General features: G+C 36.5%; 2 protein-coding genes across 3 annotated transcripts; both read right to left on the bottom strand.

The window, feature by feature from the left end:
* Nucleotides 1–6,516: 6,516 nt before the first annotated feature.
* LOC108670450 (blastula protease 10-like) lies at nt 6,517–11,905 on the bottom strand. Of its 2 annotated transcripts, none has more exons than XM_018157925.2 (6): nt 11,789–11,905; nt 10,059–10,193; nt 8,791–8,889; nt 7,424–7,580; nt 6,995–7,170; nt 6,517–6,616 (listed from the first exon to the last, which is right to left on the bottom strand). In XM_018157925.2, exons 1-5 carry the CDS (start codon nt 11,886–11,888, stop codon nt 7,008–7,010), a joined length of 654 nt encoding a protein of 217 aa, XP_018013414.1. In that variant the 5' UTR covers nt 11,889–11,905; the 3' UTR covers nt 6,517–6,616; nt 6,995–7,007. The 2 variants fall into 2 exon arrangements, with proteins under 2 accessions (XP_018013414.1, XP_018013415.1); XM_018157926.1 differs by lacking the exon at nt 11,789–11,905 and adding an exon at nt 11,365–11,382.
* LOC108670451 (astacin-like metalloprotease toxin 1) lies at nt 11,888–18,871 on the bottom strand. Its single transcript, XM_047882837.1, has 6 exons — nt 18,813–18,871; nt 17,578–17,672; nt 16,947–17,103; nt 16,160–16,350; nt 15,446–15,513; nt 11,888–11,915 (listed from the first exon to the last, which is right to left on the bottom strand). The coding sequence occupies exons 2-6, from the start codon at nt 17,650–17,652 to the stop codon at nt 11,888–11,890; spliced, it is 519 nt and encodes a 172-aa protein (XP_047738793.1). The 5' UTR covers nt 17,653–17,672; nt 18,813–18,871.
* Between the last annotated feature and the right edge of the window lie 8,387 nt (nt 18,872–27,258).

Genomic DNA, 27,258 nt, shown 5'->3' on the forward strand with positions numbered 1-27,258 from the left:
GTGCGCGTGAAAGATTCCTCTGGTGGGCGGAGATACCGAAAAAGAGGCTGCATCGTAGGCCTACCTACATATATATAAGCCACTGCAACCTACCACAGCATACACACAATACAGACGGGAGCGTTGAGTGAGTTAAGAAGTGCTGAGAGGATCAAGGAATATTCAAAAATGGTGAAGGTGAGTCATTGTTAGAGAGTTTCCAAATGTTAAAATTGGGGAAAATTTCCAATTTGCAAAATTGTATTACAATTGGAGAAATGTATGAATCTAAAATTTTTTATTTTGCGCAGAACAATTATCAACTGAAATTACACACCACTGAATTATATGTGCTTTTTCTGTTACTAAAAATTTGCAGTTAGCAAAACTTTTTGAGGAAATATGACTGAAGTGAAGGAAGTACTCATACTCTGGTCAAAATATGACTCAAGAATATAACTCAGGTTCATGCAGGTCACAATGAACTCATTCTCGGCATAATATTTGCTACGTATTTGTTGTCATCAATAATACCGTGTTGATGCATTGCGCATGTTTTGGTACGTGTTATGGTTGAAAACAGGTGACCTAAATCAAGGATGGAGGTAGGAATGCATGTAAATTTTTAACAATTACATATCAAAGAGTATATGTTAAAAATTTTGTATGTCATACTTGGACAAGTTTATTTATTTTACTAACGACAAATAAGAGTAATAAGATGTAGAAATGAAATAAATTTATACTGGGCGATCATCTATTTTTGCTCAAAACCAATAACTTGAACGTAAATGCACAATTCAACCTATTACGTTCAATGCTGATATGTTGCGCTTAAGATACGCCATATAACACCTGATACGGATTGTTCTTAAATAAAATAAACATAAAAAATACAGTCAATACCTTGTTTTACACAGCTTAAAATTCTTTTCTTTATCGTTGAACACTGCTTACAAGAGTACCATTGATATTCTGACCTTGTCAGAATAACTCGTCTACGATTTCTGAACATTACTATATTAATATTTAATTTATTAATTTCGCATTTCTGCGCCAGAATTATGCACTCACTCGTTTGAAAAAAATGTATGATAGTTTTTTCCTCAATTTCACTTTTAACTTGATCTTCGGAAAAATTTTCCAGTGCTAAATTTCTCAACACGCTGAGAATTTTTCATAAACGTTGAATGACGATGGACAGCTGAAGCTACTCTCAGTATTCTGATCAGCTGTTCCGTATGTTGCAGGTACAATTCGTGATGGTGGCTCTGATGTTGGCTCTCCTGGTGCTACCGCGTAGCGATGCCTTTCCCCTCAATATGATCACAGGCGCAATCAATGGGGGAATTGGCCTCCAAAGACTAACTCGTGGCAGGCTCGGCGCGAGTAATTCCATCTTCCGAGTGCCTATGTTCCCTTCAGTCATCCACTCTCCCCAGGTGATGGATCCTGCTGATGTAGTGGAGCCACCCAGAAACTCAATATTTGTGGAAAGACTTGTTGGTTCGAAGAGAAAATAAATTTAAGGATAAGAAACCGGAAATGTAGTCGTGTAATTGATCCTTCTCTCAAATTTGAAAATCGAAGACACGACAAACACTCATTTTTTTGGTAAGTGATAATAATAGTGAAAATTTTGAACATGCAAAGGCGCCTCAATATCGATAAAATAAAAATTTTTGAACGCTCGAAGCTCTTCATTATCGCAATAAAACGGAAACTTCTTTTATCCTCTTTATTCCTAATTCCTTCACTGAGTCCCTTTTTTCGTAATACGTCTGTTGTAACTGGCTACAAAATCGTTAACTTTACCGAAATATCATGAATATTCTTTAAAGTTCCACTCGTATGATGCGAATTCGGCTAACATGAAATTTCAGGCGATGAAACTGGAGTGAAATTTATATTTAAGGTAAGGAGGCAGTGAGCTGTATTTCATTTTAGAGAAAATTTATTTTAGTCATCGTCATATGATCAATGTTATGCAGATACGTATAAAATGATGCACTGAGGCTTAGTCCAGCTGAGGGCTTTGTACAGCTGCGACTGGCACAAGTGAAGTCTATTCACGCCCGCGACATGCGTACGGTCATAAATGGAGCTCCTGCCGAATAACGGAAAACATCAAGTTTTCGCACATGTTTCGTGACTCGCGTATATTAAGATGCGCAGTGTTGTAAATAAACGCAGTCATTACCCACACAGTAAGCAGGATTAGAAATGAAAAGAGACTGGAACTGGAATTTATTGCAGTGTAAACTGATAACATGGTGGTCTTGAAAATAAATATTTAGCTATGGAAAGCTAGTGTAAATAATACCCTTGGCAACGCGAGCATATACGTAAATATATAGTTGCAAGTAAACACGAGTTTGAAACGGGAATAATATTTGTATATAATATTTTTGAAATGGGAATAAAGAATTTCCAGAAACAATCTGTTAGAAATTTACAATTAACAATAAGCAAAGAACAAATTAATAATGATGCTCAACTGCAGTAACTAACCTAATATACTATGGTACATTATACAGCCCTACTGTAATTGAATCCTAGTAAACATTTACTTACAATGAGGCCTTGAAATCATGTCATGTAACGCGTTAAACTTGTGAGCCTTTTGACGACGTCAGCCTGGCTTAACCAAGAAACTCAAAAATTGATTCTCTAAATTCACAAACTTCCGTTCCACAAATTTATCCAGTTGCTGCGGTGGAATAAATATTAGAACCTGAGGCATACGTGCATAAGCCGATCAAATAACAACTGATGCAGCATATTCCTCAAGCTGAAATCTTCTATTATTGTCGAAAGAAGAACTTGCATCGTACAATTGCTGTGTTTTCAAAGAAGTAATGGTGAAAGATACACCATACAATTGCATTTTTAAAAAAAATTCTTGCAGGAAAAACTAACAAATTTTCCTTCACAATTGGAATTTTCCAGTCAAATACGTCATAATTTAAGGAAGACAACGCAATAGAAAAATAAGTGTTAATCTTAACAAAGTCAAGTTACTGCAGTGGCATGATTGCAGTAAGCAGCCACCCGATCACACTTCACAGGAGTAAGGAGTCAACAATTTGTTTTGCATTGGAAGTGTTGAGCTCTAAATGAAATTCGTTTCAAGCTTTCAAATTATCAAATGCACTCGAAATTCCTGGATTTATAGCCAAAATTATGGCGGAATATACGATAGTAATGTGAAATCAAATAAGTTGCTCATAAATGGGATCCCGTTTAAACATGTTCTCCCTGCCTCCTTGTACGCGAAAGTTCACACCGATACGATAGCTAGGACAGCGAGAACGTTGTTGTACCGCATGGACTGGTCTTCAAAGGCTCCCGAAAATTACGAACGTTCTTATGCAATCTTCAATAATTAAGCTGTCGGCCGTAGGGATGCTTGGAAATTTCAACTAAAAGCATATATATCTGCAAGAGCTACTACTATAGCCGCTCAAGCAGACATTGCCCAAAGCTGAATATTTCCCATTGTTAGGGAAGTCATTACTTCGTGGGCTTAGAATAGAATAGAAGTATCGGCACTGAAGAAATAGGTCCATGGCCTGTTGCCGATTCATATACTTTTCATGACTTGATTCACAAGGGATCCGGCCTTTGGAACCCGATCTTTCCATAACTGACGATTGATTGAGATAGCTGCTGGACTTATTGCCTGGTTCGTAAGTTGCTAGGCATTTTAAGACTGAACATATATATGCATCTTCTAGTCTGTTCTTGAAGTCGTTCATAATCGGAGCGTCAACGATGCTATCGTGGAGGCTGTTCCACAAGTCGGTGACTCGAAGCGAAAAGAAATGTTGTCGCATGGATGTGTTACAACGCAGTTTTTACAACACTCTTCCTTAACTTCACTTTTTGTTGTTTGTTTGTCTGTCTGCTACAAATCTTATAATCGATATAACACACTTCTACCTGTCCAATTGATCTGAAATTTTGCACACTTGCGTAAAGTTGGAGACAATGCATGAATCAATTGACAGAATATATAATTAAAAAATTTAAAAAAAAATTTAACTTAAAAAAATTGAAAAATTAATGCTGTGCGCTACATATCTTATAATCGATATTTAACACACTTCTACCTACCTAATCGATCTGAAATTTTGCACACTTGAGTAAAGTTGGAGACAATGCATGATTCAATTGACAATAAATCATTTTGAAAAATGTAAATTCATTTAAATTTTACAAATAAAATTTAAAAATTAATTTTTATTAATATATGATAACAAAATTAGACATTCATTGCGAATGTGTAACATCGGAGACACTGGATTCCTTAGAAGTGTTATCTTTAAAAAGTAATTTTTAAACGCATATTATTGATGTGAGTACTTGAATCAAGAAAGCATTTAAGCATTTCCAGATGGAGATGGATCGTTATTGCATGTGCAATTATCGAGTAGATAATGGTTTGCGTATTGGGGTACATGCGGCGCACACATGTTTGAGCGCATGTAATGCAAGTTCACTTTTGATTCTTACACTCATCGGATTGATTCGATTTTCAGTTAACAACTCCCGCAACATTAATTCAATTCTGGTGTTTCTTCTTCCGGTGCATTAAGCGACCTCTAGGGATCTCTTTTTGCGTTATTCATCTGGTTTATTCATCATATTCGTGGAGTAGAAATAACTATAGATTTGCTAATTTGATCGACTATCTGAAACAATTTATTCTTTACGTTCGATGATGTGACTTAGTTATGTGCTCAAAAGTGGGTATAATATACTGAAGTGTCAGGTTTAAAATAGGCGTCTTAAACAGTAGGTGCTTGGGTTTCTTCATCATAGGCTAAATTCACCATGCTGTATGTTAAGTTAGAGCCGACTCTCCTTTCGTTCCGTCGTATCGCATAGCGAACGTACGCGTGTACATTCGTCAACGCCATTATAGAGCGGGAGATGGTCATGGTTCGCGCATTTACCCTGTTCAGTTTATGACCAACCTATTATGCGGTATCCTCATCAGCGTTTTACCAGGGGCATCATGAGGAAGCTTGACCAGCTGCTTTTTTTAGTCATATTAAGCAGATTCGCCCCACCGGACAATTGAATTCCAAAAGAGGCTGCAAAATAAAAGCCAAACAGCGTACGTGGCCGATCTGCGCCTGAATCACCTCTAAGCCTATTCTTATGCTACTGGGGCGACCTTGATTTGAACGAAAACTTTTACAGGGAATAAGCCTGCATTGTGTTTCAAACTTATTATGAGTGTAGTCGAAGCTTTGACGCATTTCTTGTAGCATTTGTTCATCCGAGTAGTTTTCAGTAGCGCTCTGTCAGCACGTGTCACTCTTGATATCGACGCTGACCAGTACCTACGGTACGGTGTGGAGACGCTAAACATTTATTGACGTTTTATTATTTGGCCGATTTAAATTTTAATAGGTTTCATTTCTATACTTAATGACATTTTACTCTTTTGCAGACCTGGATGCAAGATAATTCCAACCTGTGGCATTAGGCCCATAACTGTGACAGTGGCTTGAGGCCTGTTTTAATTGGCGAACACCTGTTTGTATTTATTTTAATTGAATTTTTTTGTGTTCAGTTACCTAAGTTTCATTGGCCATGCCCTTGTTCGAATTACATAGTAAGTGAACTGAAGACAATCGCATAAGATGGTTAGTGACCACTATATGGGCTGGATAAAGAATTTAGCGGTTACAACGAGAGTTAATCTAATTTATTCCTTAATGACTGATTGCTTTTGAAATTGGAAAGTGAATTTGTTACATCTCCGATTGTCCGAACAAATTTTCACCCAAATTAGTTGAGCGAATAACTAGAAACCGATCAACAAATTGAGCGCTCATATTAACTTAACTTGGAGGCACGCTCTAAGCTTCATTTAAAATGGAACCAATCAGTTTCTTCTCTACTCAGGGGCACACGAGAAAATTACAAATTAGATTTAAAACTAAATGCTGGAACTGTCACATCACTTTGCCTTTTGAATGGGGTGAATGCCGGTGTGCAACTCAGACTCAAACTATTGTGAAGAATCGAGGTTTTTGAGGTGTCGATTGGCCCGTCGACCCGATATGCAGCGCTAGGCAATTCTGAAGTTTGTTCATGAATGAACTTTCAAATGATTAATTTAGCATCCATACCGCAGTGTTATCAATGCTCTGTTTTTCCACGATACACCGTAGTGTTGCCAACGCTTATTTTTATGTCATTCGTTCTAATGCGTGTTTACGTCCAATTTTTCGCGTACAAAAAATAGCTGAAACTCTTATAAAGAAGCTACTGTTCGCACTGAATTCATCCGTTAGCCACTATATACCAGGGGATTCGCAATGATGACAGGAATTGTTAAAAATAAGAATATTGAAAACAGGAATTGAAAAAGGAAATTCTTAAAGATCGAAATCACGTCCTAGCACAGTAAAGGTCTCCTTCCAAACGAGTTTTTCTTAGGATAATCTTGTACAAGGATATTCCAAACATCAATAGTTGTAGTTTGGTCTTTAAAATGAAACAAGAATAGAACTTGCAAGTCATTTTTCACACGCTTCAAAAACATAACACTATTAATTTCCTGTTCCTTGTGGTCTCCAGTTCCCATGACATTCCAGCCAGATAGATGAAACCCCATCAGCTGTAAAATCAAGAAGTTAGAACTGAGTTAACTTATTCCGGCAGACTGAAACATTTGTTGGCTATACGTGCTTACAAAACAGGTATAATCTGGACAATACACAAGTAACTGTAGACATGAAAATTATGGGCATATATCTGGCGTAGGATGCCAGTTTATGAAAGAACCCAACACTTAACCTCATTGGGCTAGAATTGCTTGCATAATAGAAGTTTACTCTATAGAGTGCCACAGAACGAAGTTGTGGTTCGAATGCCACAGAAAAATTTATGTCCTGGAATATTTTTACACATGCACTGAATTTCTTAAACATGATGACGAATTCTCTGAACATCATGACTAATCCATTTCTCACGATTAACATCGTAAAGAACGCACCCGTTGTTCTCAACTACCGGCAGTCGGGTATGGCTTCGGTTGTGAAAGTAGCCTTGTAGCCTCGGCGTGTGTTTTTCATGCCATATTTAGTGTAGTCAATGTTCACGTAATGAAAGATGAGCTCAGACTTGTCACTTTTGAAAGCTGTTCCTTTCTCAATTTCTTCACCACAAAATCTAAAAACAAGTTCATAAAGTTTAATACAGCTTCCATTATAAAATCCAAACAATTAATTTCTATTCTTTTATGTTGAACTACTTTGGAAATTAGTTCATTAGTTAATACAGTGAATTTTTCATACATTAATATTGATCAATTGATGACAGTTCAATATATTTTGATATTGCACCGCAAAAGGCAGGCAATAAACAAATGAATGAATTCATTTGCTTAATTCACACTCAAGATCAACGAAAAAACAAGCCATACATTTTCCCCTCCGGCACGGAGACGTCGGAGCGGATCTCCAGGACGCTGACGTCGCAGCTTTTTCGTCTGGCGTCTCGTGGCTCAAGTTGGAAGTCGTCGAACTTCACGACCGCTCGCTGGCACTTCTTGGCACGGAAAACCTGCGTGTACTGCGTTTCTGGAAAAATTTAATTACATTGGAGTTATCCTACTTTGTTCAAAGAGTTGCTGGATAGAATACAGACAGTACCTCTATAAATAATCATTTTTAGGTCATACAGTTATTCGATATAACACAGACATTCTTGTTATTAATTATCATGTTAATAATAATAATAATAATAATAATAATAATAATAATAATAATAGCGGTTTCAGCATTTATAGAAGAACAAAAGACACATTCTTGTTATTCGTTAGCATGCTGGTTGTTTTTTTATGCATCGAAATGAGATTTTAAGTAGATTTAGTTTTTTATTCATGAGAGAGATAGAAAATTAACAGTAACAAAATTTTCAGCAGTGCTGTAATTGTTATTCAATTGTTCATAGGTTAGCACTAGTTGAATACCACACAATTTTAGATTACGCTAGACTTCAAATATCAATTGACCATATGTAAAAATGGCTACAGAATAATCGCCTGGGTCGCTAAAATAATATTTATACAGTCTAGATTTTATTTCAAAACAGCCATTCGGTCACGTCTGCATATTGTCACGCAGATCAGCCAGCGAGTAAGATGAGCGGATCATTTTATACGCTAACTGACATGTCGCGTAATACTTAAATACTCAATTTTACACTATCTGATTCAGTACAATTGACCTTGCTGGGACAGAGTTTAAGTTTACTGACAAAAGGCTCACTGAAAATATGCAACAACGTTTAATTAATTATGTTCATAGTCATGATGCCAACCCACTTGGTATGCTCTAGTCCAGTGGTTCCCAAAGTGGGCGATATCTCACCCCTGGGGGCGGTGGAAAGATCTTTGGGAGCCTCTGAAAATATCTGTGTTTAACCTTTCTCTTTCAAAATTGCAGCATACTAAATATCAAGAAAGAGGCGTTTGTTTTTATATGTGTCTGTCAGCGGGGGGCGCTAGAGATTCACTGGGGAGCCAAGGGGGGCGCCAGCCTGAAAAGGTTTGGGAACCACTGCTCTAGTCGAATCAACGATGATATAACCTCAATTGAGGACGTTTGAATCACGTTGAAACTGAAGGAAACTGCAGCAACGTCACTTTTACAAAGTCATTTTGAGGTAAAAATGCAACATTGAATGTTACTCACATTACACTGATGACTCATTACTCACTAAGTTGAAGCACCTTGAAAAATTGTCAATAAAAATTCCCAATCAAAATAACTGCTAAGAATTACATACCGGTCGATGGCGCGTTGTCGGGGTAGCCAGGAGAGACGACCACTGAACCAGAGGTTGAGATGACGGAAGTGTACGGAGCGAGCTGCTTTATCAGAGCATCTGTGTTGAAATGCGAGTGTTTAGCAACAATAATTTAGACGATAGATCAAAATTGTTAGCAAGATAAAGCGCGTATCATGTCTGTATCAGATCAAAATTTATTAAAAATCAAGAATTTATTTTCATGGTCACTTGATCATATATATTCTGTAAGATCCAAACATATGAAGGGAGTTGAAAGTATCCCAGCAGTTGTCTTTCAAGACATTGGAGCCTGACCTCGAGTCACAACAGAGAATAATAAATTGAAATGGGAAATACGAGTGTCACTAATAGAGTCCCCAATTTTTAAATATATATTTTTTATTTTTATGCGTAATATGTTCACCGCTGTTGAACAGAATGACGATCATACAAAATCTAGCTATAGAAAATGTCTCACAAATAAAACAGTGTACAAAGTACATATACTAGTAACCACCCAAACTGTGAGACGTACCCCCTGGTGGGTACGCCTTTCAAGTGGTAAGCAACTTCTTTCAGTTTCATAAAAGATTTCTAGTTGGTACTTTTTATTTAAAATCTCAAAAATGCTCACAATGGAATCCAAAATGATCTGGCAACGGTCGGATACATTTAACATACGCCACATTGAAAGATGCTTCTAGTGTTAACTTCATATGTGGGCTCAATGTGCTTTGAGGTTTTCTTCAGGGCTAGATGTTAGCTCGTCAACTTGACTAAATTGAAACAAACACACAATATTATGAACCAATTTGTAGCATTGGTTATAGGAAGCGACTGATCAGAACCTCTGAATGGTACTCTGTCACAATAATTTTGGGGACTATCGCGTTCCACTCTTGCTATCATTTGCGTATCATCATCATCAATCTCTATGATGTTCCGTGCCTCACCTCTATAGCTCATAATCATCATTATCATCAATCTCTATGATGTTCCCTGCCTCACCTCTATAGCTCATGATCATCATCATCAATCTCTATGATGTTCGCTGCCTCACCTCTATAGCTCATGATCATCAACATCAATCTCTATGCTGTTCCCTGCCTCACCTCTATAGCTCATGATCATCAACATCAATCTCTATGCTGTTCCCTGCCTCACCTCTATAGCTCATGATCGTCATCAATCTCTATGCTGTTCCGTGTCTCACCTCTATAGCTCATAATCATCATAATCAATCTCTATGAAGTTCCGTGTCTCACCTCTATAGCTCATCACGAGATTCTCACACTTGTCACCAGACGTGCCAAGAGGACACGCACAGCTGCAGTCCTTCTGCGTGTAGCCGCCGTTCTTGCAGGGTTCCGACACTTGCTTGCAGGCCTTCAACCAGTCGTCTTTGAGAAGAGATGTGCAAATCAATGTAGATGAACAAATGAATACGATATACATGAAAATAAATTGATACATGAAGACATAACCATATCCATGAAGAAGCATCCGCGTCTTTTTAGTGTTTACAAGTATCTGAAAGTGGTGAAATAATATTATTATTAGCTATTAATGTTAATGAATGCTTTTTAGTAATAGTTGGATAAGTAACAATAATAATAATTATTATTATACACGAAAAGATTCATTTCTCTTTATAACTACGAAATTTAAATATATGGCAAGCTGACATTTTCATAACATTGTAAGCGCGACGGTGACGTCCGAACGCTTTTACTTCAGCGCCAGCTAGACAACCGAACTTTGACCGTGCAGGGAAGTGAACTTGAGAGTTTTGGCACTTTATTGACAGGAATGTTCTGATGAGAACACAAATAAGCTCAAAATAAACACAATATAAACCTAAAGTGAACTAGAGTGAATTCTGAATAAACCCAAAATGAATGTAAAGTGAACGTAAAGTGAACGTAGAGTGAACCCAGCGGATGGCTCGTACCGGAGCTAACTAATCGTGATTATTGAGCTAGGTTCTGCAAACAAAGAATAACAAATTTAAGATGTAGCAATAACAGTTAATCCTAGTTATTCGTAACAAAAATTACTATTCATAAATATCAAAACTCGAATTTATATGTCACAATATAACTATTCACAAATATCTCGCACAAATTTACATGTCACAATAAATAAGGTCACAGAATAAAGGTTCACCAAAAGTGAAGTGCAAAGTTCTTCACGACTAACAAAATGAAAGTGACGCGCTTCGGATGATCAGGATGAAGAGGCTTTTTCTCTAAATGAAAATGCTAGTAAAAGCCGAAAGACAAAAAACATTAATATAAAAATGAGTACAAATTTAACACCAAAAATATAATAAATAACTATTTGAATGATCGTATAAAAATTATAAGGAAAATCGCGGTACAAAAATTAGAGACGTATGAGACGCGGCTGAAACATTACTCGAATATTAGAGCAGGATGCCACCAATGCCACCAATGAATAACATCCACGTCCATCTCCAGCTCCATCTCCAGCTCCACCTCTAGCTCCACCTCCAGCTCCATTTCCAGCTCCACCTCCAGCTCCACCTCCAGCAGCCGTACACTGCCTCACCTATGCAGCCATACATGGTGTTCAACAGGCCTCACATATGCAGCCGTACATGGTGTTCAACAGGCCTCACCTATGCAGCCGTATATGGTGTTCAACAGGCCTCACCAATGCAGCCGTACATGGTGTTCAACAGGCTTGACCTATGCAGCCATACATGGCGTTCAACAGGCCTACCTCACCTATGCAGCCATACATGGTGTTCAACAGGCCTCACCTATGCAGCCGTACATGGTGTTCAACAGGCCTCACCTATGCAGCCATACATGGTGTTCAACAGGCCTCACCTATGCAGCCATACATGGTGTTCAACAGGTCTCACCTATGCAGCCATACATGGTGTTCAACAGGTCTCACCTATGCAGCCGTACATGGTGTTCAACAGGTCTCACCTATGCAGCCGTACATGGTGTTCAACAGGTCTCACCTATGCAGCCGTACATGGTGTTCATGAGCTTGGCGTTCCAGTGCGTAATTTTAGTGCCCTCTCCCATGAGCGTTTGAAAACGAGCATCTTTAGTGAGCATCACGCGTCTGCCGTCGATGCTATAAGCCTGTAGAGTTAAAAGCAGAATGAAAATTACTCAAGTCTAAATGTAAGAAAATACTAAGTTCCATTGCATATATAGATAGATATATGGAGTTCAACTATTCTAAGAATAAGTAGTCTAAGTATAGTAGGTCAGTCTAAGAATAAGTCTCCGTATCTTCATCAGATAAAATTCTTTGATATTTCAGTAATTATGAATAGTGAATTATGTAAGTAAATCTTACAATAATTTTAGCTATGCTTCAGAAATTGTAGTCCTCAGATGAATGCATGAAAGCCAGTCAATGAAAATGATAATGTAAGGCCTAATCCTTCACCTAATTGCTTAAATTGTGTATTTTAATCGTTGCAACTGCCCGTGAGCTGTTTATTTTTTCACAAATCCATTTATTTTGAGTCGAATTCAAATGGCAGCGATTAAGTGTTAACATAGCAAACATTTCTTTCTTTAAAAACCTTTCTTTTGTTAAAATTTAGTCGTTAGGCAATCTTTCTGCACTGCGGGCTGCACCTCGAGATATTCTTTCGCAAAGTGAAGAAATTTTCTTTCTCTATGTGTGATTGAATAATTTGATGTGATCATTCATTTAATAAAGCATCACTGCCATTAGTACAAGTAATAGAAAAGTAACAGTTGGGTAAGATCACTAAGATCTGAGATAGAAACCAGTAACCACTCCGCATGTGCCAGTCCTTCAAGGCTGATCCTGAAATACGTTAGCAGGCGCCACACTCGCATGTGATCTGCAATGACTCACCCGGTCATGGTAGTGCATGTATGACTCACCCGGTCATGGTAGTGCATGTATGACTCACCCGGTCATGGTAGTGCANATAAATAAATAAAGAAAAAAATTATTGTGCCAAAATGTATTGCCAAATTTCATTCTGAAAAACTTCCACGAAAATGTGAAGTACAAGTAATTTTTCAGTCAGTGCGGTAGTGAAATGAGTTCTTGGTTATATAAATTCGTGTGCGAGTTTTTCCGTTGCTTCTTTTATAGGTTTTACTTTCATTGAGCAATGAAATGCCTGACATGAAATCTCAGAGAGAGAAGAGTGCGAGTCAGTGAATTCAATGTAAGTCAGTGTCGTAAATGGTGAAATTCGGTGTAAGAAAACAAAGCGTAGTAGTGACAGCTTTCATTGCATCTAATTTTATTAAGCCTGTGTTTACTAGGTATTATTGTTTTGATAGACGCTTTAATTATTACCTGTCCTATTTTACTGATTCATAGAGTGGCTTTAAACTTGTGTGCTAATCAACCTTTGCTTGAGGGTTGGACAGAGAAGGAAATACTATTCGAAAATACAACCGTCGTGTCAAAAAGATGCAAGGAACAAATTTAGAGGTAATTTAAAATGTGTTATGTTTAGGGAGGCTATAAATGTTGTTGACTATGAAATGGTCACACTGAAGCAGGCGCAAAAGATATAAGTAAATTTTACAGACTTCTATCTTAAAACGATGATGAGGCTATGGTCAACTGTGAGCATTCCAAGCTTAGATTTACTTAAGTTGCGCGAATTTGAGCACTGAAGTAGAGTAGATTTAACTAGTGTAGTAAAAGCAAGAAGCAAGGGGAAGATATGCGCCAGCAATGCTAATAGCTTTGGGCCTGAAAGGTAGGATGATTGCAGGAAAACGTCGAGCTAGATAATCAAGAAACTGCTGGGAGTGAGATGAAAAAAATAGCTTGGAAAAAGGCCATGGAACTCAAAGATCATAAAAAGGTCTAATAAAAATAATCGAAATCACCAGCGAAAACTCGCATGGGGTTCTTGAAATTGATCGACCGTTGACCAGGATCCCTAGAGTATCACTTCCGATAGTTAATAAAATAAATTTTATAGCAAAGGCGAGTCAGTTAAAATTTACATGCGAGATGACTTTTATAGTCTTGAACTTAAAAGTCCGTTTTTATTCCTTCTGTTCAAGAGACCAGTCATTTTATTCCTGGATAAAAATCATGAACACTACATCAATAGGCGATAGGGCGGAATAAACCCAATGTTCGACCCGCGCTCTCATTATACATATACTGTTCTTATTTTATAATGACTTGGCGGGCAGGGTGGCCCAGTGGTTTAAAAGTTCAGAGTACCAGGATTGACGCATTAAGCCCCTTTCACACGGGGCAGTAGATACTGCGCGCTTCAAAAAAGCCGCGGCAGTATTTACCGCGCAATCTTTCACACGAGGCGCTTTTTCCTGCTGGCATCTATCAGTCTTGCAGTGCTTTATGCACCATCAGGTTATCACTATGTTTATGTAACAATATTTCTATATGCAAATATATCTCTATGTGAGAATAATGTAAATACATCTATATGGAAATACCTATATATTTTACGGAAAAAATATCTTTTATGAAATAGGTATGTCTCTATCACTTTTAGGAAATATATATTTATCAATGTATATCTTTATATTTATGTAACAATATTTATGTAACAATATCAGTCTATAATCTATCAGTCTTGCAGTACTGTTTATTATGCATCTAAAATACGGCCTACTGTCTGCTAGGATGTGGCGTCAAAAACCGCCCAGTGTGAAAGATTACATTGAATATCATTGCAAGCTAAACTGTCGCGGCAAATCTACCGCCGCTGTTTTAGCGCGACACACGCTGGCATCAGGCGTCAAGTTCTACGCCGCGGTAAAAGCAGTCGTGTGTGAACAGCAGTGCACATATCGTATGTCCGCTAAGGTTCGGCGGTAAATACCGTCGGAGGCTGGCAGTATTTACTGCCCTGTGTGAAAGGGGCTTTATAGAGAGGCGCGGGATCGATCCCAGCTCTGTGCGCCAGTTTCTGGTCAGAATCGGCAAGGAGGCCGGGCGGTTAAGCACAGCAGAATTGTAGCAGTGAGTTGCGAGTTCGAGACCGCAAAATGCTGTGACGTGGTAAAGAATATCATAATTAAGGATAAAATTTAATGGGAACTTTCGGCGAGCGTCGCATCAAATGGTTTTATCGCCCGATGGCAGAAGGACTGACAGAAATGCGTCAATGTTGCGGACGGCTGCTGAGCAGCTGAATATCTTCTTTTATTTCTGCCAAAAGACCTGCAATGTTGCGCCCAGCAGTAGTGCAGTCAGTATTCATCAAGTTTCGAAGGAACAAAATTTCATGGATTGTCATTGTTAAGGACTGAATGGATCGATGATGTATTTATAAAGTTTTTATTAGAGAGGATCTAAGGTGACTTTAACCAAATAAGCCATTTTAGTTCAGTATTGTAAACGCCGTCGATGCGTAAAGTACGTCCTCGTGTAAATAGAAATAATAAGTGAATACAGTGAATGTTAGGTCATAAGTTAATTGAAATATTGGTCATGCGTGTATATTTCGCTTGCAAATATTTATTTAGGAAGCATTTTTATTGGTAAGATTTCATAATGGCCAATGTATTTATATGATCCGTTAATGTGATAGGAATTTTACGCTGCTATCACTACTTTACTAATATGGACCGGTAAGTTCATGCAGTTCCATACATCACGTACTCGTTCGTAAACCCTCACAAACCTGTCGCTTCGTGTCTGTTCGTGATGCATCCCCAATGCGTGGCCGATTTCGTGAGTCGGTCCCCTTTCCTGTGAATAAAAGCACCGTAAACTCATTGTTAATATAAAACAACTGTCATAATATTGGACCTTGGATAAGCCTTGATGTGCAGATAAATTATTTAAGTGCATTTACATTCAATATATCACATATAACGATAAACATAAAACTAGGCTATATGTTCAAATTAGTACGCATTTGCTACAAGTAAATAACCATTTAGCTTATGAAATAACGTAACCTAGATTCTAATCCAGTAGTCAAGTCATAAATTTTCCTTCAGAACTCTTCTTATTCAACGAAATATATAATATCCAAACGCTTAATTGTAGATATTATGATATGAAACCAAGTTCCCATTTAGTTTTAAATAATTTGAAAGTGATTTTGCTAACAAGAATAAAACGGTCTCCGTGCTAGAGATACCTTCAACAATCTTTTAAATATAAGCCTATGCTTACGATAGATCCGTTATTGCTTTTATATTAAACCATAAATGCATAATTTAGACAATGCCACTTAAGTTGATACTTAACTCGCATTCTAAATACAAGTGTTTTGCTGACGGTCGTAATTAACTTGCTGCTTATCCTTCGAACAATATTGATAACAGATGAAGCATACGAAACATGTACTTAAAAGAATAAATAATTCATCGTTCACAGCGGCACGTACTGGGCACTTTGCGAGGCTGACAGGAGTAGGTTCGCCCTCCCTGTAACCTAAGCCTGCGTGACAGGTTTTATCGAGCAAGAAGTCCATGTACTCGGCGCGCTCATCCGACTCTGCCATCTTCGAGAACTTGATGCACGTCTTGGTCTCCCAGGCAGCGATCGCAAAGTTTAAGACAGTCAAGTTCAATTTTGCTGCCGAGTCAAGGTTAAAAAAATGGTTAAAAGACAGATATTAGGTTTATTCATACACCGTTAATGGTAGAGACAGTTGAATACTCAGTAACACTTGTGATAGACGTTATCTCCTTATTTCACACGTAGCAGTATCAAATGCTTAAAATTAAGATCATTTGTTTGATTTTTTTAGCAATATACATGTACAACAAAAGGTTCATAAGGTTCACGGCAAGAAGCAAAAAAATTAGATCTTGTTCGTTTGTCAAGTTTTTGTGTCAGAATTTGTTTGTTTCAAGCCTGAATAAAAAGTTCAGTGGTCAAAATTGTACGTAAATAAGAGTTCCATGCAGAATAAGGGTTTGTCCATGCCCTTCTTTATTTTCGGACTGTTTAGTTTCGAAGTTTTTAATTGGATTCTGGTTGATCAGATTCAGAAAGACGTGATTCAAAAATAATTTGTCAAAAATGATTCTCGAATTTCATTCATTTTTTGCTGTGCATCGATTGTGGCATTCGCCTGCTATTTCAATGCGATAGGAAAATGAAAAAGGCGACCAAAACTGCAGTCAATGCAGTTGATTTTGCAACGCTTTAAGCTCGTAGAGACTCACGATCAGATATTTTGTAGAAAATATTCACAACTCCGTCCTTTTTCGGCCAAAGCCTTTCCATTGATACCAAGTTTTTATCAAGAAAACTGTCCCATTGCTCCGCAGAATACAGGATGTCGTCTATCAAAACGGATCCGTCTGCTCGGCGATGCACATCCTGGAAAAAATTTAAATTAAACTAAGTGCATTGTAATATTAAAATTCATATTAAAATTAAATATAATTCATTTACCTGTAGAAACCTCCGTATTGTGTGAAGTTTGAGAAAGTACACCACTACTTCGAGCTGCAATAAATTCAGTTGATTCTATATCGCAGCATATGTTATTAAATGAATATCTACTGATGCACCTTTACTCTATTTTTTGAAATATTGCAATATTGCAAGTGGCAGGAATTTTATTTACAGACAACTTACTTCTATCTTTTGAAGAATTTTCGCACGTATTTTATCGTGTTTATTAATGGGTTCTTTGAAACACTGCACACTATTATTTTGCACGTAGTGTATTTCTATTATTTCCGTAGAAATTTTCCAGCCCAGAATGCGCAATTTATCTTTTTGAAGTTTTGCTTAAAAATGAACAGTTTGAACATGAAGCAATACAAATATTTCGAAGAGGAACCGTACCACTGGAGCGGCATCGATGTTCACCAAGCAGAGGCAGAGCGTCAGGAACGTTTGAAGCGTCTCCCGACGAACCATTTTGACAACCTTCGCTGAAACTGTTAAAGAAAATAAAACGATCGGTTAAGATATCGTATTAAATTTTGAACTTAGTTCATTCCAATTAATTGGCGTAATCATGCTGAATGAACGATACGATTTTTGACGAGCAGAAAAGTTAGTTCTAAACTTGCAATGACGATCGCCGGTGTTATTTCTTAGCAAATGATATTATTATAACTAATGTAACCATGTATGAATATATATGAAAAATTTTTATATTGAAAAACGACAGACTTTTTGCATATATTAAATAATATAAAAAGTATATTATAATTATATTATAATTGTATTACAATTATATTATAACAGAGACTTTTTGGAAGAAATACAGGTCAGATTATAAGATGCCCTCTGTGGCAATCTATTGTAAGTATATCAACTACGCATAAAACTAATGTTTCTCTCCTGTTGATGTAAATTCTACCAAATCGTGAGCTTCGAACAGAATGGAAGTATATAACCTAACATGAATGCTGAAATGAAATGCTTTACTTGCTCCCTACGTTCGTTCTTCTCATTATTTTATTAATAATGAATGTGATAAACAAAAAAATTATTGCTGGCCTGGGCTCGCTCATGCTATTCATCACTTCACTTTCAATGCAGTCAATGCACATTAATTCATTCGTTGAAACAATTAACAAAAACAATCGTTAGTTGAAACGATTGTTTTTTTGTATGTCGTCCTTTTCCGGCCGTATCTTATCAACTTAGTGCCATGAACATAAACAAGAAAAAATACAACTTTAGACGAGATGAGTCACGAGTCAGAAAACTTTTTGTGACCGTGAATATAAATGCAATACAAGAATAATAGTATATGAAGAATTATTGACAGCCGTTGAACCTAAATTTCGCTGGTGAATTCCACGCCAAGTAGGGGTTGTCAAAGTCAATAAAAAAAACACATACAATAATATGAATTCACTTTGAGCCACAATGCATACTGTATGTGACATGATTCCCTAACATCGAGATAAGCACCCAATAAAATGAAATATCTTATAGTAACTGCCGAAAACAGTAACGATCGACACGAAAATTGTAACAGCCGTGCGGATAAACAACACAACCGTCAATTCCTCCTTAAATTCTAAGGCAGACAATCATTAAAGGCGCTGGATCTCAGAGCTCACCTTGACCAGTTGACAAGAGAAGATGTCTCAATACGATGACATGTGATCGCACTCTCCATATATACTGTGTGGATGGGGAGGGTGAAGTGAGGATGGGGAGAATGAAGTGTACAAATATGATCCCAGAGAATTTGCAGTAAAAGAATTAAAAAAAGATAAATGAATATGAGAAAGATTTAAAGTAAAACGGAACTTGGACGAGTAATGAAAAGGGGGGAATGGAAGAGTGGCGGCATGGGGAGTGGAAGAGTCCTTTTCATTTAATCTTGATTGACATATGTTTTTTTTGCATAATTAGAAATCTCAGGATTTTGTTCGCCATTTACCAGATACTTGTGTTGGAATGCTCATTTTTCCAAAACAAGATAGCGTTAACTCGTCTGATCTTAATTAATAACAATATACTTATTTACAATTATATCCTCGCTACGAAATTGTCTGAGAATATACCAGACAATTTGGATTTTTTTCTTAAAAGTGGAAATATGTTCAAGTTTATACAGTAAACCACATTAAAAGTTCAAATTAATCTCTGCAACGTTTGAGATGCGATTATTTTTAGATTATATGGCTACCAAAAAGTCTATAAATGCCAAGACAATATTTTCAAACTTTGTAATCAATTTACGTCACTCTGGCAGACTATTAATATACACTGCTATCGATCAGATAGCTAGTTGATGTCTGTATGAATAAAAACAATGGTTGATATGCGGCCGCTAATCGGCCAGAACTTCAGAGAGAATATTGACTTTTATTAAGCCCGTACATTACAAATGAAAATTACCAAAACAATACTCCAAAAAAACTTTTTTCCAGACGCATGCATATTTTCAGTCTTAATTTACTTTCACTTCTTACATATATAATATTGTGCACCATGTGCACGCTAACTTGTATGCGAGTTTGCCAATTGGTACGTTACGAACTTTTCGTAACCTACGTGATTGTTTTAATTTAAATATAAATTCAAAATGACGCCATGATTCATTTGGAATTCAAGATATGCCCAATACTGAGTTCGCAGACTGTTTATGATTTATTTGGGAACGATTATACAAATGGCTGACTATTTCGAAATTAGGTTTTGACTGGTCAATGGTGTACGTATAATTCGTTGAAAAACTTCATCCCTTCTCTATAGGATGATCAAAATTTATTTGTTATAAAATGCAATTCAAAGAACTTCAACACATTTTCCTTAGCAAGCAAAGTTTGATATAGCAACGGTGCAATCTCTGCAGTTATTGGACACCGACGCTTACGGTAAAACTCACGAATGTGCATTTGAGAAATGGTGAACGATACACGTTTAGGTCTTCTATTCAGATAAAATCATGTCGGTATATCATTTATTAAAAAATTTCAAGTAATCATACTAATCTAGAGTTATTTTGAACTCCTTAGTGTAAGGTGCGAGAGCACTACTCATGCATCAGATAATTCAGATTTTTCTCTGAAATTGTTGAAATTGTTTTGAGGAAAGCATTTCTAGCATTAAGATTTCGAAAACTTTCCTAATATTGCTGTTTTTGTTAGGGAACGCCTTTCAATATAATAATTTCATCGATAGTTAGGTTACGTGTATTATCATTTTGTTTTTGAGTGAAGTTTAAGTCACCTGGTTTAGACCCGCTCTGTACCCTGTCATTGCTATGTGATCCACCACAGAGGTTAGTACTTGTATTGTTTATAGTGATAATCTTCCGTGTTATTGTAGTGGTGGCCTTTCTGGTGATATTGAATTTATTATTTATGTCATTTTATTATTTATCTGTGCTATATTCATTCGTTGGTGTTGTGTTAATTAAAGTCCTTGATTTGTTTTTATTTGTGCCTTTTCAGCGGGGCTCCGTCCCTGTGATATGATTAGGAATTAATAGTCAAGAGCTAGCAAGAAACACGGTTTATGGGTCTTGTTTTCTCATTTAAACAAAAGAAAACATTGTTTTCTTGTGTTTATCGTTTATTTATTATTATGGTTCTTCATTTCCCATTTTATTCGTCCTTCATTTTCGATCATGGGTCAAATGTCATGGGGTAAAAGAAAACCTATATATTGATTAGTCCCCAACATCATATTCGATGTAATATTGCACCAATTTATTCATCGTAATTATGTGTCAAAGTAGGACAGATTTTATAAAAAAAATTATTTGAGAGACCCATTCTTCTATGGCACGTGTTTATTCAGAAATTGGACTGCTGTCCGGCAGCTAGTTTACTTCGACTACAAGTCTTGTATGTCTTAAATATTGGAGGTAAACGTGAAAAAACATCGCATCGATGTACATTTATCACTATGTCGGGGGACCAACCTTTTTGCACTAAGATTTTGTGCTGAAATATATTGTCGATACCACACACCCACGGGATCATCTTGTATGTTTTGTTCCTATATGCCACGCTTTATAGCATCTGTGCTAAGATTATATTGCCGTGACAACCATTTTCAATTCGATGTCTTGAAATTCATACCAAATTGCAGTCATTCGTATAACATCAATTGAACATTGGTTTTTCAGTACTGAAAAGTGACCGTAATCAGAAACTTGTTACTGACTTACGAAGGTGTATGGAAAGCTCGGAAACCTTGTAGCAAAAAAGGCATTCATTTGAATGTAAAAATATTGTACCGAAAATAATGTTCAGTTTTTAATCACCCCGAAAGTCTTATTTTCAAAATCATTGTTCTCTGCAGTTATTGTATCTACCTTTTCTTTGTCAATAACTCCATCGTTAGAGAATCTCGTCCTCCCTTTTTACGTGCTATAAAGAAAGATTTATATATTATGGGAGTCAATAGAACCGAGTTTATCATGAAAAATCGAATATTTCCACACACAACACTGGCCTAGAGTTAGAGAATCTCGTCCTCCCTTTTTACGTGCTATAAAGAAAGATTTATATATTATGGGAGTCAATAGAACCGAGTTTATCATGAAAAATCGAATATTTCCACACACAACACTGGCCTCTACCGTCTATTCGAACGTAGAGTTATAGATGTCAACTGGCAGATGTTCAACCACTTGAGTCAAGATGATGACTAAGAACGTAAGCTTCATGCGAGCCATCAGTTGGACTGTTGGAAATTAAGGTCTGATACACTTAAGTAGTAACAATTCAATTCTGAGTTATTTTGCAATAAAAATTTGCAGTAAATTAATAGATCATTTTTGAAAAATTAGTATTCATAATAGAACTCTATCATATAAATTCGATTTTTTGGCTTCGATTCAGAATTAAGATGCTAAATTAAGTGACATAGAAATGCGATGTCACAAAAAACTTTTTCGCATTGGAATTCTACGTATTGAACTTTCAATCATGATTAGTCGATCATGACTAGATTTTCGATCATGACTAGTCAAACTACCTCATATCATTAATCTTCAATTGAAAACTCTTTAATCTTTTTTTTTTAAATTTAACATCGGAGTTTTTGAATGGATGTGTCTGATCTTCATATAGAAGCTTAGATGTAGGCAAACTCGCGAATTGTAAAGCTAAAATTACAATAAATGTCATGAAGTTCAAGAGAAAAAAATTTAACAGTTGAACAGAAAAATTGCGAGGGACGGAATATAGTCTTATGTCGTACTGAATTAGCCACAGTTGCGTTTGATTTCGATCAGCCTAACTTTGCACTTGATCAAGTAATTACTTTCACAATATGGCTCATTCCACAAATAAGCCTCCCAGGAAATGCCTCAAAAATTAATTGGAATTGAGGCTTCCTTGGACAATAGGGTAGAGCGCTTCTCAATTTTTTGAGTTCGATTTCGCAATAATGCGAAAAAGATATGCGGATGAGCAGAAAAAGATGTGTGCAAAATTCTGGACGGCAAGGTTGATTCCTTCATGATTCAAGGATCTTTTGGATTTTTAAAAAATATGAAAAAATTACACGTGTATGAAAATTTTCCCTTATAAAATTCAGATAGAGTTTTTAGGGGTCACAATGGGTAAAAATGATCATAAAAACGTCTTTAGAATATATTTTCCAAGTTTCAAAGCTCTACAAAATCTTCAATAATATAGAGAAGCATGAGAAATTATGGGGTAAAGCCTATATACTGTTTATATGCATATATTTCTCAATTTTACCAAAAATAATAATTTTTGCTTACTTGTGGGTCGCAATAGGTAGAAACCATCATTATTTCACCTCCATCATACATGCTCTAATCTCTAGAGCTCTAATACTATCATCTTCATGGTCAGAGGATCACTCTAAGAATAACGAATACTCCTATAATTGTAACTTAAAGTAATTATGTTTACATAAGGCATCAGAACTCTCTTTCTTAACTAGTTTCTAGTTTCAACCTAGACTTTGAATTACAAACTATATACAGTATGTTATCGCCTATTCGGCACCTGAACAACTTTTTCAGATGCGTTCACTTTTGGCTAAGAAGAGAAGCTTCATGACTGCGCAGAAGACTCGAATTTACTTTACATTATTGTTTCATTCTCATTAAAATGTTTATCTGAATTCACGTACTGCCTCAAATTTATTTTTTTAACTAATGAGTGCTGCGCACAAGCAAAATTGCAATGAATGTTATTTTTTATTCTGCTTTATGAAATTTATCACCTCTTAGCTGTATTTTTAAGTGAAAAATTTAAAAGAAGTCAAGATAATAATGATTACAATAATATAAAAATCGTATTATTATTGCACATTTTTCCTCAGAAAAGTTTTACGGAGCAGCGCTATAAGTTAAAGGTTGCTGTGTTTTCTATCAACAATCCAAGTCACCGACTAATGAGGTCTTAAAATCTTTCTATTAATAATTTGATGCACACCGTGAAGACGTCATTGCAATTAAATTGTATCCGTCTAGCACAAATTATTAATCATACGCAGTGTACGTAGCTTGTGACTTCGTGCTCGAAGCTGCAATTTGAAGGAGTGAGTGTTTTTCAACCACAGTGGAACCTTCATTAACAGGAGAGAAGATCAAGTTGATCAGCCATTAGATTGTCAGGAAACAGAACTACGCGACACACAATTGAATATTCGCATAACTAGATTTCTATTATTTATAAATTACATGGGTTTCCATCAATTTTTTTCTTTCACGAATATTTTCAAAATTGTTAGAATACATGTCCCCTTATGAAGATTTTTAATTGAGGTCACTAGCTGTAGATCATAACTACTATAAGCCATTGAACGCTTTGAATTGAAGTGCCACTAAAGATAACAAAGCAGTATTAATCGTAGAAAAGAGTTTGTACCCGGATTCAAATCTTAGTATAGCAACTATTCAATTATTCTTAGTATAGCCCCTATGAGTTGCTGAATAGCGAAGTATTCCAACTCCTGTCTGTTCGTACATAATGACGTAATGGAGTTTGCAAACATTTAAAATTTGAAGGGAATCTATGATTTATAAATTACATGGGTTTCCATCAATTTTTTTCTTTCACGAATATTTTCAAAATTGTTAGAATACATGTCCCATTATGAAGATTTTTAATTGCGGTCACCGTAGATCATAACTACTAAGCTATTGAACGCTTTGAATTGAAGTGCCACTAAAGATAACAAAGCAGTATTAATCGTAGAAAAGAGTTTGTACCCGGATTCAAATCTTAGTATAGCCACTATTCAAGGTGAGTTGCTGAATAGCGAAGTGTTCCAACTCCTGTCTGTTTGTACATAATGACTTAATGGAGTTTGCAAACATTTAAAATTTGAAGGGAACACTTACCTTTTAGAAAATATAAAACTTATAATGAGACATTCGTTAATGACGTTGCATTCAACGATTAAATTAAACAGACGTGGAATGTGAAGAAGGACGTTGTGAAGAAGGATTCAACTCCTTGAGAGAGGGAGGATTTCCGCAAGAAATGGCAGGAGCGAAACAGACGCAGAAACACGGAAAATCAGCACGTCACCAACATTCAAGATCTCACGAGGACTCAGACCGCTCGCCGACAGTCACGGGAGATGGAAGACAATTAAATAGTGGAAATCATGTACATAAATCAAGTTCTGTAAATAAGGTAAAAAGCTTACTCATACATCAAGATGGAAGTGCACAAAAAGTTTTGAAATTTTTCTACACGAACTCTGATTCCGTTTTTAACAAAAAAATGAACTGTTAACTATGATCGCAAACGAGTGTATTGACATTATTTGTATTACTGAGACACTTCCTAAGAATCACGGGGTAAAATTGTACCAGCTGAATTTCAGCTGCCAGGTTTTGATTGCTTTCATAACTTAAACGAAGAGCAGTGCAGTAGAGGTGTAGCTCTGTGGGTTAGAACCTTTTATGGGGCCCAACAAGCTAAGTTATCAGCAGAGCACCAACAGCAGTTTCTTGTTGGTAAATTATTTTTTAGTTGCAACCAAAATATAAATTTAACGTGCCAACAATAACTTTTAGACTCGAATTAACCATCCCTGTTTGTAACTTGACCCCGTTGACCTTTAAACAAGTCAGTAACAGACTCTTACTTCATCAACAAGTTGACCTTTAAACACCCGAATTTCATGATGATTCAAGGTCACTTATAACTGCAGAAAAAGGCTGTATGGTGGTTAGATTTATGGCCACTTTCGTTAAATCCCGATGAAAGAAATGGCCCCCTACCTAAGCCACTTAACATCAAGCAGGGCAAACTACTTTTTGAATCGTATGTATTTTTTATTGCAAGTTAGAAGAAACATATTATGCATTGCAGCATTCATTAACCAAAATAATAAGTACAAGGTACAATTTCTATTGAATTCAAGTACTAACAACTAAATTTCAAGGACAAACACGCTATCAGCCAACCATTGGAGAAGTTTGCCAAAATCCATTAGTATTAATTCTGTATACACATTCGCTCACAAGTGTTGGTTTCGTCACGCGAAAACTAATTATCCTTCTTACGATCATTTGAAGGCAAAATAACAAATCGAACAGGTAATACAGTTTCATGGATTACAGCCGCACTATACGTTCCACACTGCCTTCTATATAGGCAACATGGGGCAGCGCCCCCCCCCCTTTTTTAACTAAATTTTTGATGAAGTTTGAGGAATTTATGGTGTGAATTAGATGCCTGTAGATTTATTCAATTTTTAACGAAACACTATTTTGTAAAAAGTGTCAAAATGGGCCCATTGCCTGCACCGCGGGGGCAATGGGCCCATGGGCTTGGGGTCCTTTTTGCAATCCCTTGGTCCTTTTACCACAATTGCATATTTTTCGTTTAGAAATACTAAAATAACACACAGTTAAAAATAAGAAAAATATAATAAAAAAGATGACATTCAACTATAATGATGACTTTATAATAAAAAAGATGACATTCAAGATCAACTTTTGGCAAGGCATGCACCAATAACTCGAAAAGGGGTCATAAATACGCATAACTAGAAACTAAACCTGCTGCCTTCAGGCGGCAAATCAAAAAATCATAAATCATGCAATATGAAGTGTAATTTGTAATTCAAAAAGCTAGTCATAGTTTTGAAAAGGTCATTGAGACAAATCTAATGATGCATAACACAAGACTTCACCATGGGCGCTTTTCCCCGTGACACGCGTAGGCCCGTTGCCCCACTAGGTATAATTTCAATTTATATACGTGTCAACATTTTATTATAAAAGCTAACAGTCTAAACTTGAACTTAAAATTATCCCTACAAATATTACTTTCAAAATATAATTCACAGTAATTTTAAAAGCTTCATCTACAGTAATCGAAAACAGTTTTATTTAGCAGAAAAAACTTCTATCTGGGCTAAAACAGTTATTCACAAATAATTTAACAACCCAATCTTAGCAAAACGTAAATCCGTACACTTCAGCCCAGTGAAACTGTCGACCGGCGGTAGAGAACACGGACCAATATCTGCCTTACTTAGCGAGAAACCCGCTATGGGCCCATGACCCGTAGTGGGCTCGCTGCCCATGTTACCCTAAACGAGAAATGTATTATATATCAAGAGATGAGACCGCATCGATTGCACAATATTCAGTCCGAACTGGACTCAAGGTCTTCAAGATAAGGCAAAAATGCCCCTCTTCCTAGCTAAAGCCGTTTACTGCCGTATCCAGGCATTTTTCTGTCACTACGCTTCTGGCGCCTTGTATGACACTTTCTAACATCACATTACCGCTTCCCGAGCATTGCGCTGCAGCAGGGTTCTACGTTCCGTGGGTAATGAAGCAATTTCACCTACAGCTTCTTCTAAGAACGACGATTAATTAAAATGGCTAATATTATAATATCATGGCTTATTATTGAACGGGCTCTGGTGGAATTAATTTCTTTTGCGAAATTAATTACCGCAAGAGAAAACGGAGCATGTTAAATAATTGAGAAACACTCTGGATTTGAAATTACGTGCAATGCATTTTAAAATTCTTCCAAAAAAAACAAGAGTGCTGATCCAATAAACAGAAAATACGATTCAGTTATGTTGTCG

The sequence above is a fragment of the Hyalella azteca genome, unplaced genomic scaffold (assembly GCF_000764305.2).
Source record: "Hyalella azteca isolate HAZT.00-mixed unplaced genomic scaffold, Hazt_2.0.2 contig11441, whole genome shotgun sequence".
Taxonomy (NCBI): domain Eukaryota; kingdom Metazoa; phylum Arthropoda; class Malacostraca; order Amphipoda; family Hyalellidae; genus Hyalella; species Hyalella azteca.

Bases quoted from the DNA above. Each gene is read 5' to 3' on its own strand.
- LOC108670450 (XM_018157925.2), bottom strand. From the start codon at position 11,888: ATGCTCACTAAAGATGCTCGTTTTCAAACGCTCATGGGAGAGGGCACT. The intron at 10,194-11,788 runs GTGAGACCTGTT...CTCTTCTCAAAG, and splicing joins CACCATGTACGGCTGCATAG to ACGACTGGTTGAAGGCCTGC. The intron at 7,171-7,423 runs GTATGGCTTGTT...ACTTGTTTTTAG, and splicing joins TCCGTGCCGGAGGGGAAAAT to ATTTTGTGGTGAAGAAATTG.
- LOC108670451 (XM_047882837.1), bottom strand. From the start codon at position 17,652: ATGGTTCGTCGGGAGACGCTTCAAACGTTCCTGACGCTCTGCCTCTGC. The intron at 17,104-17,577 runs GTACGGTTCCTC...AATTTTTTCCAG, and splicing joins ACATCGATGCCGCTCCAGTG to GATGTGCATCGCCGAGCAGA. The intron at 16,351-16,946 runs GTGAGTCTCTAC...TTGACTCGGCAG, and splicing joins TTTCTACAAAATATCTGATC to CAAAATTGAACTTGACTGTC.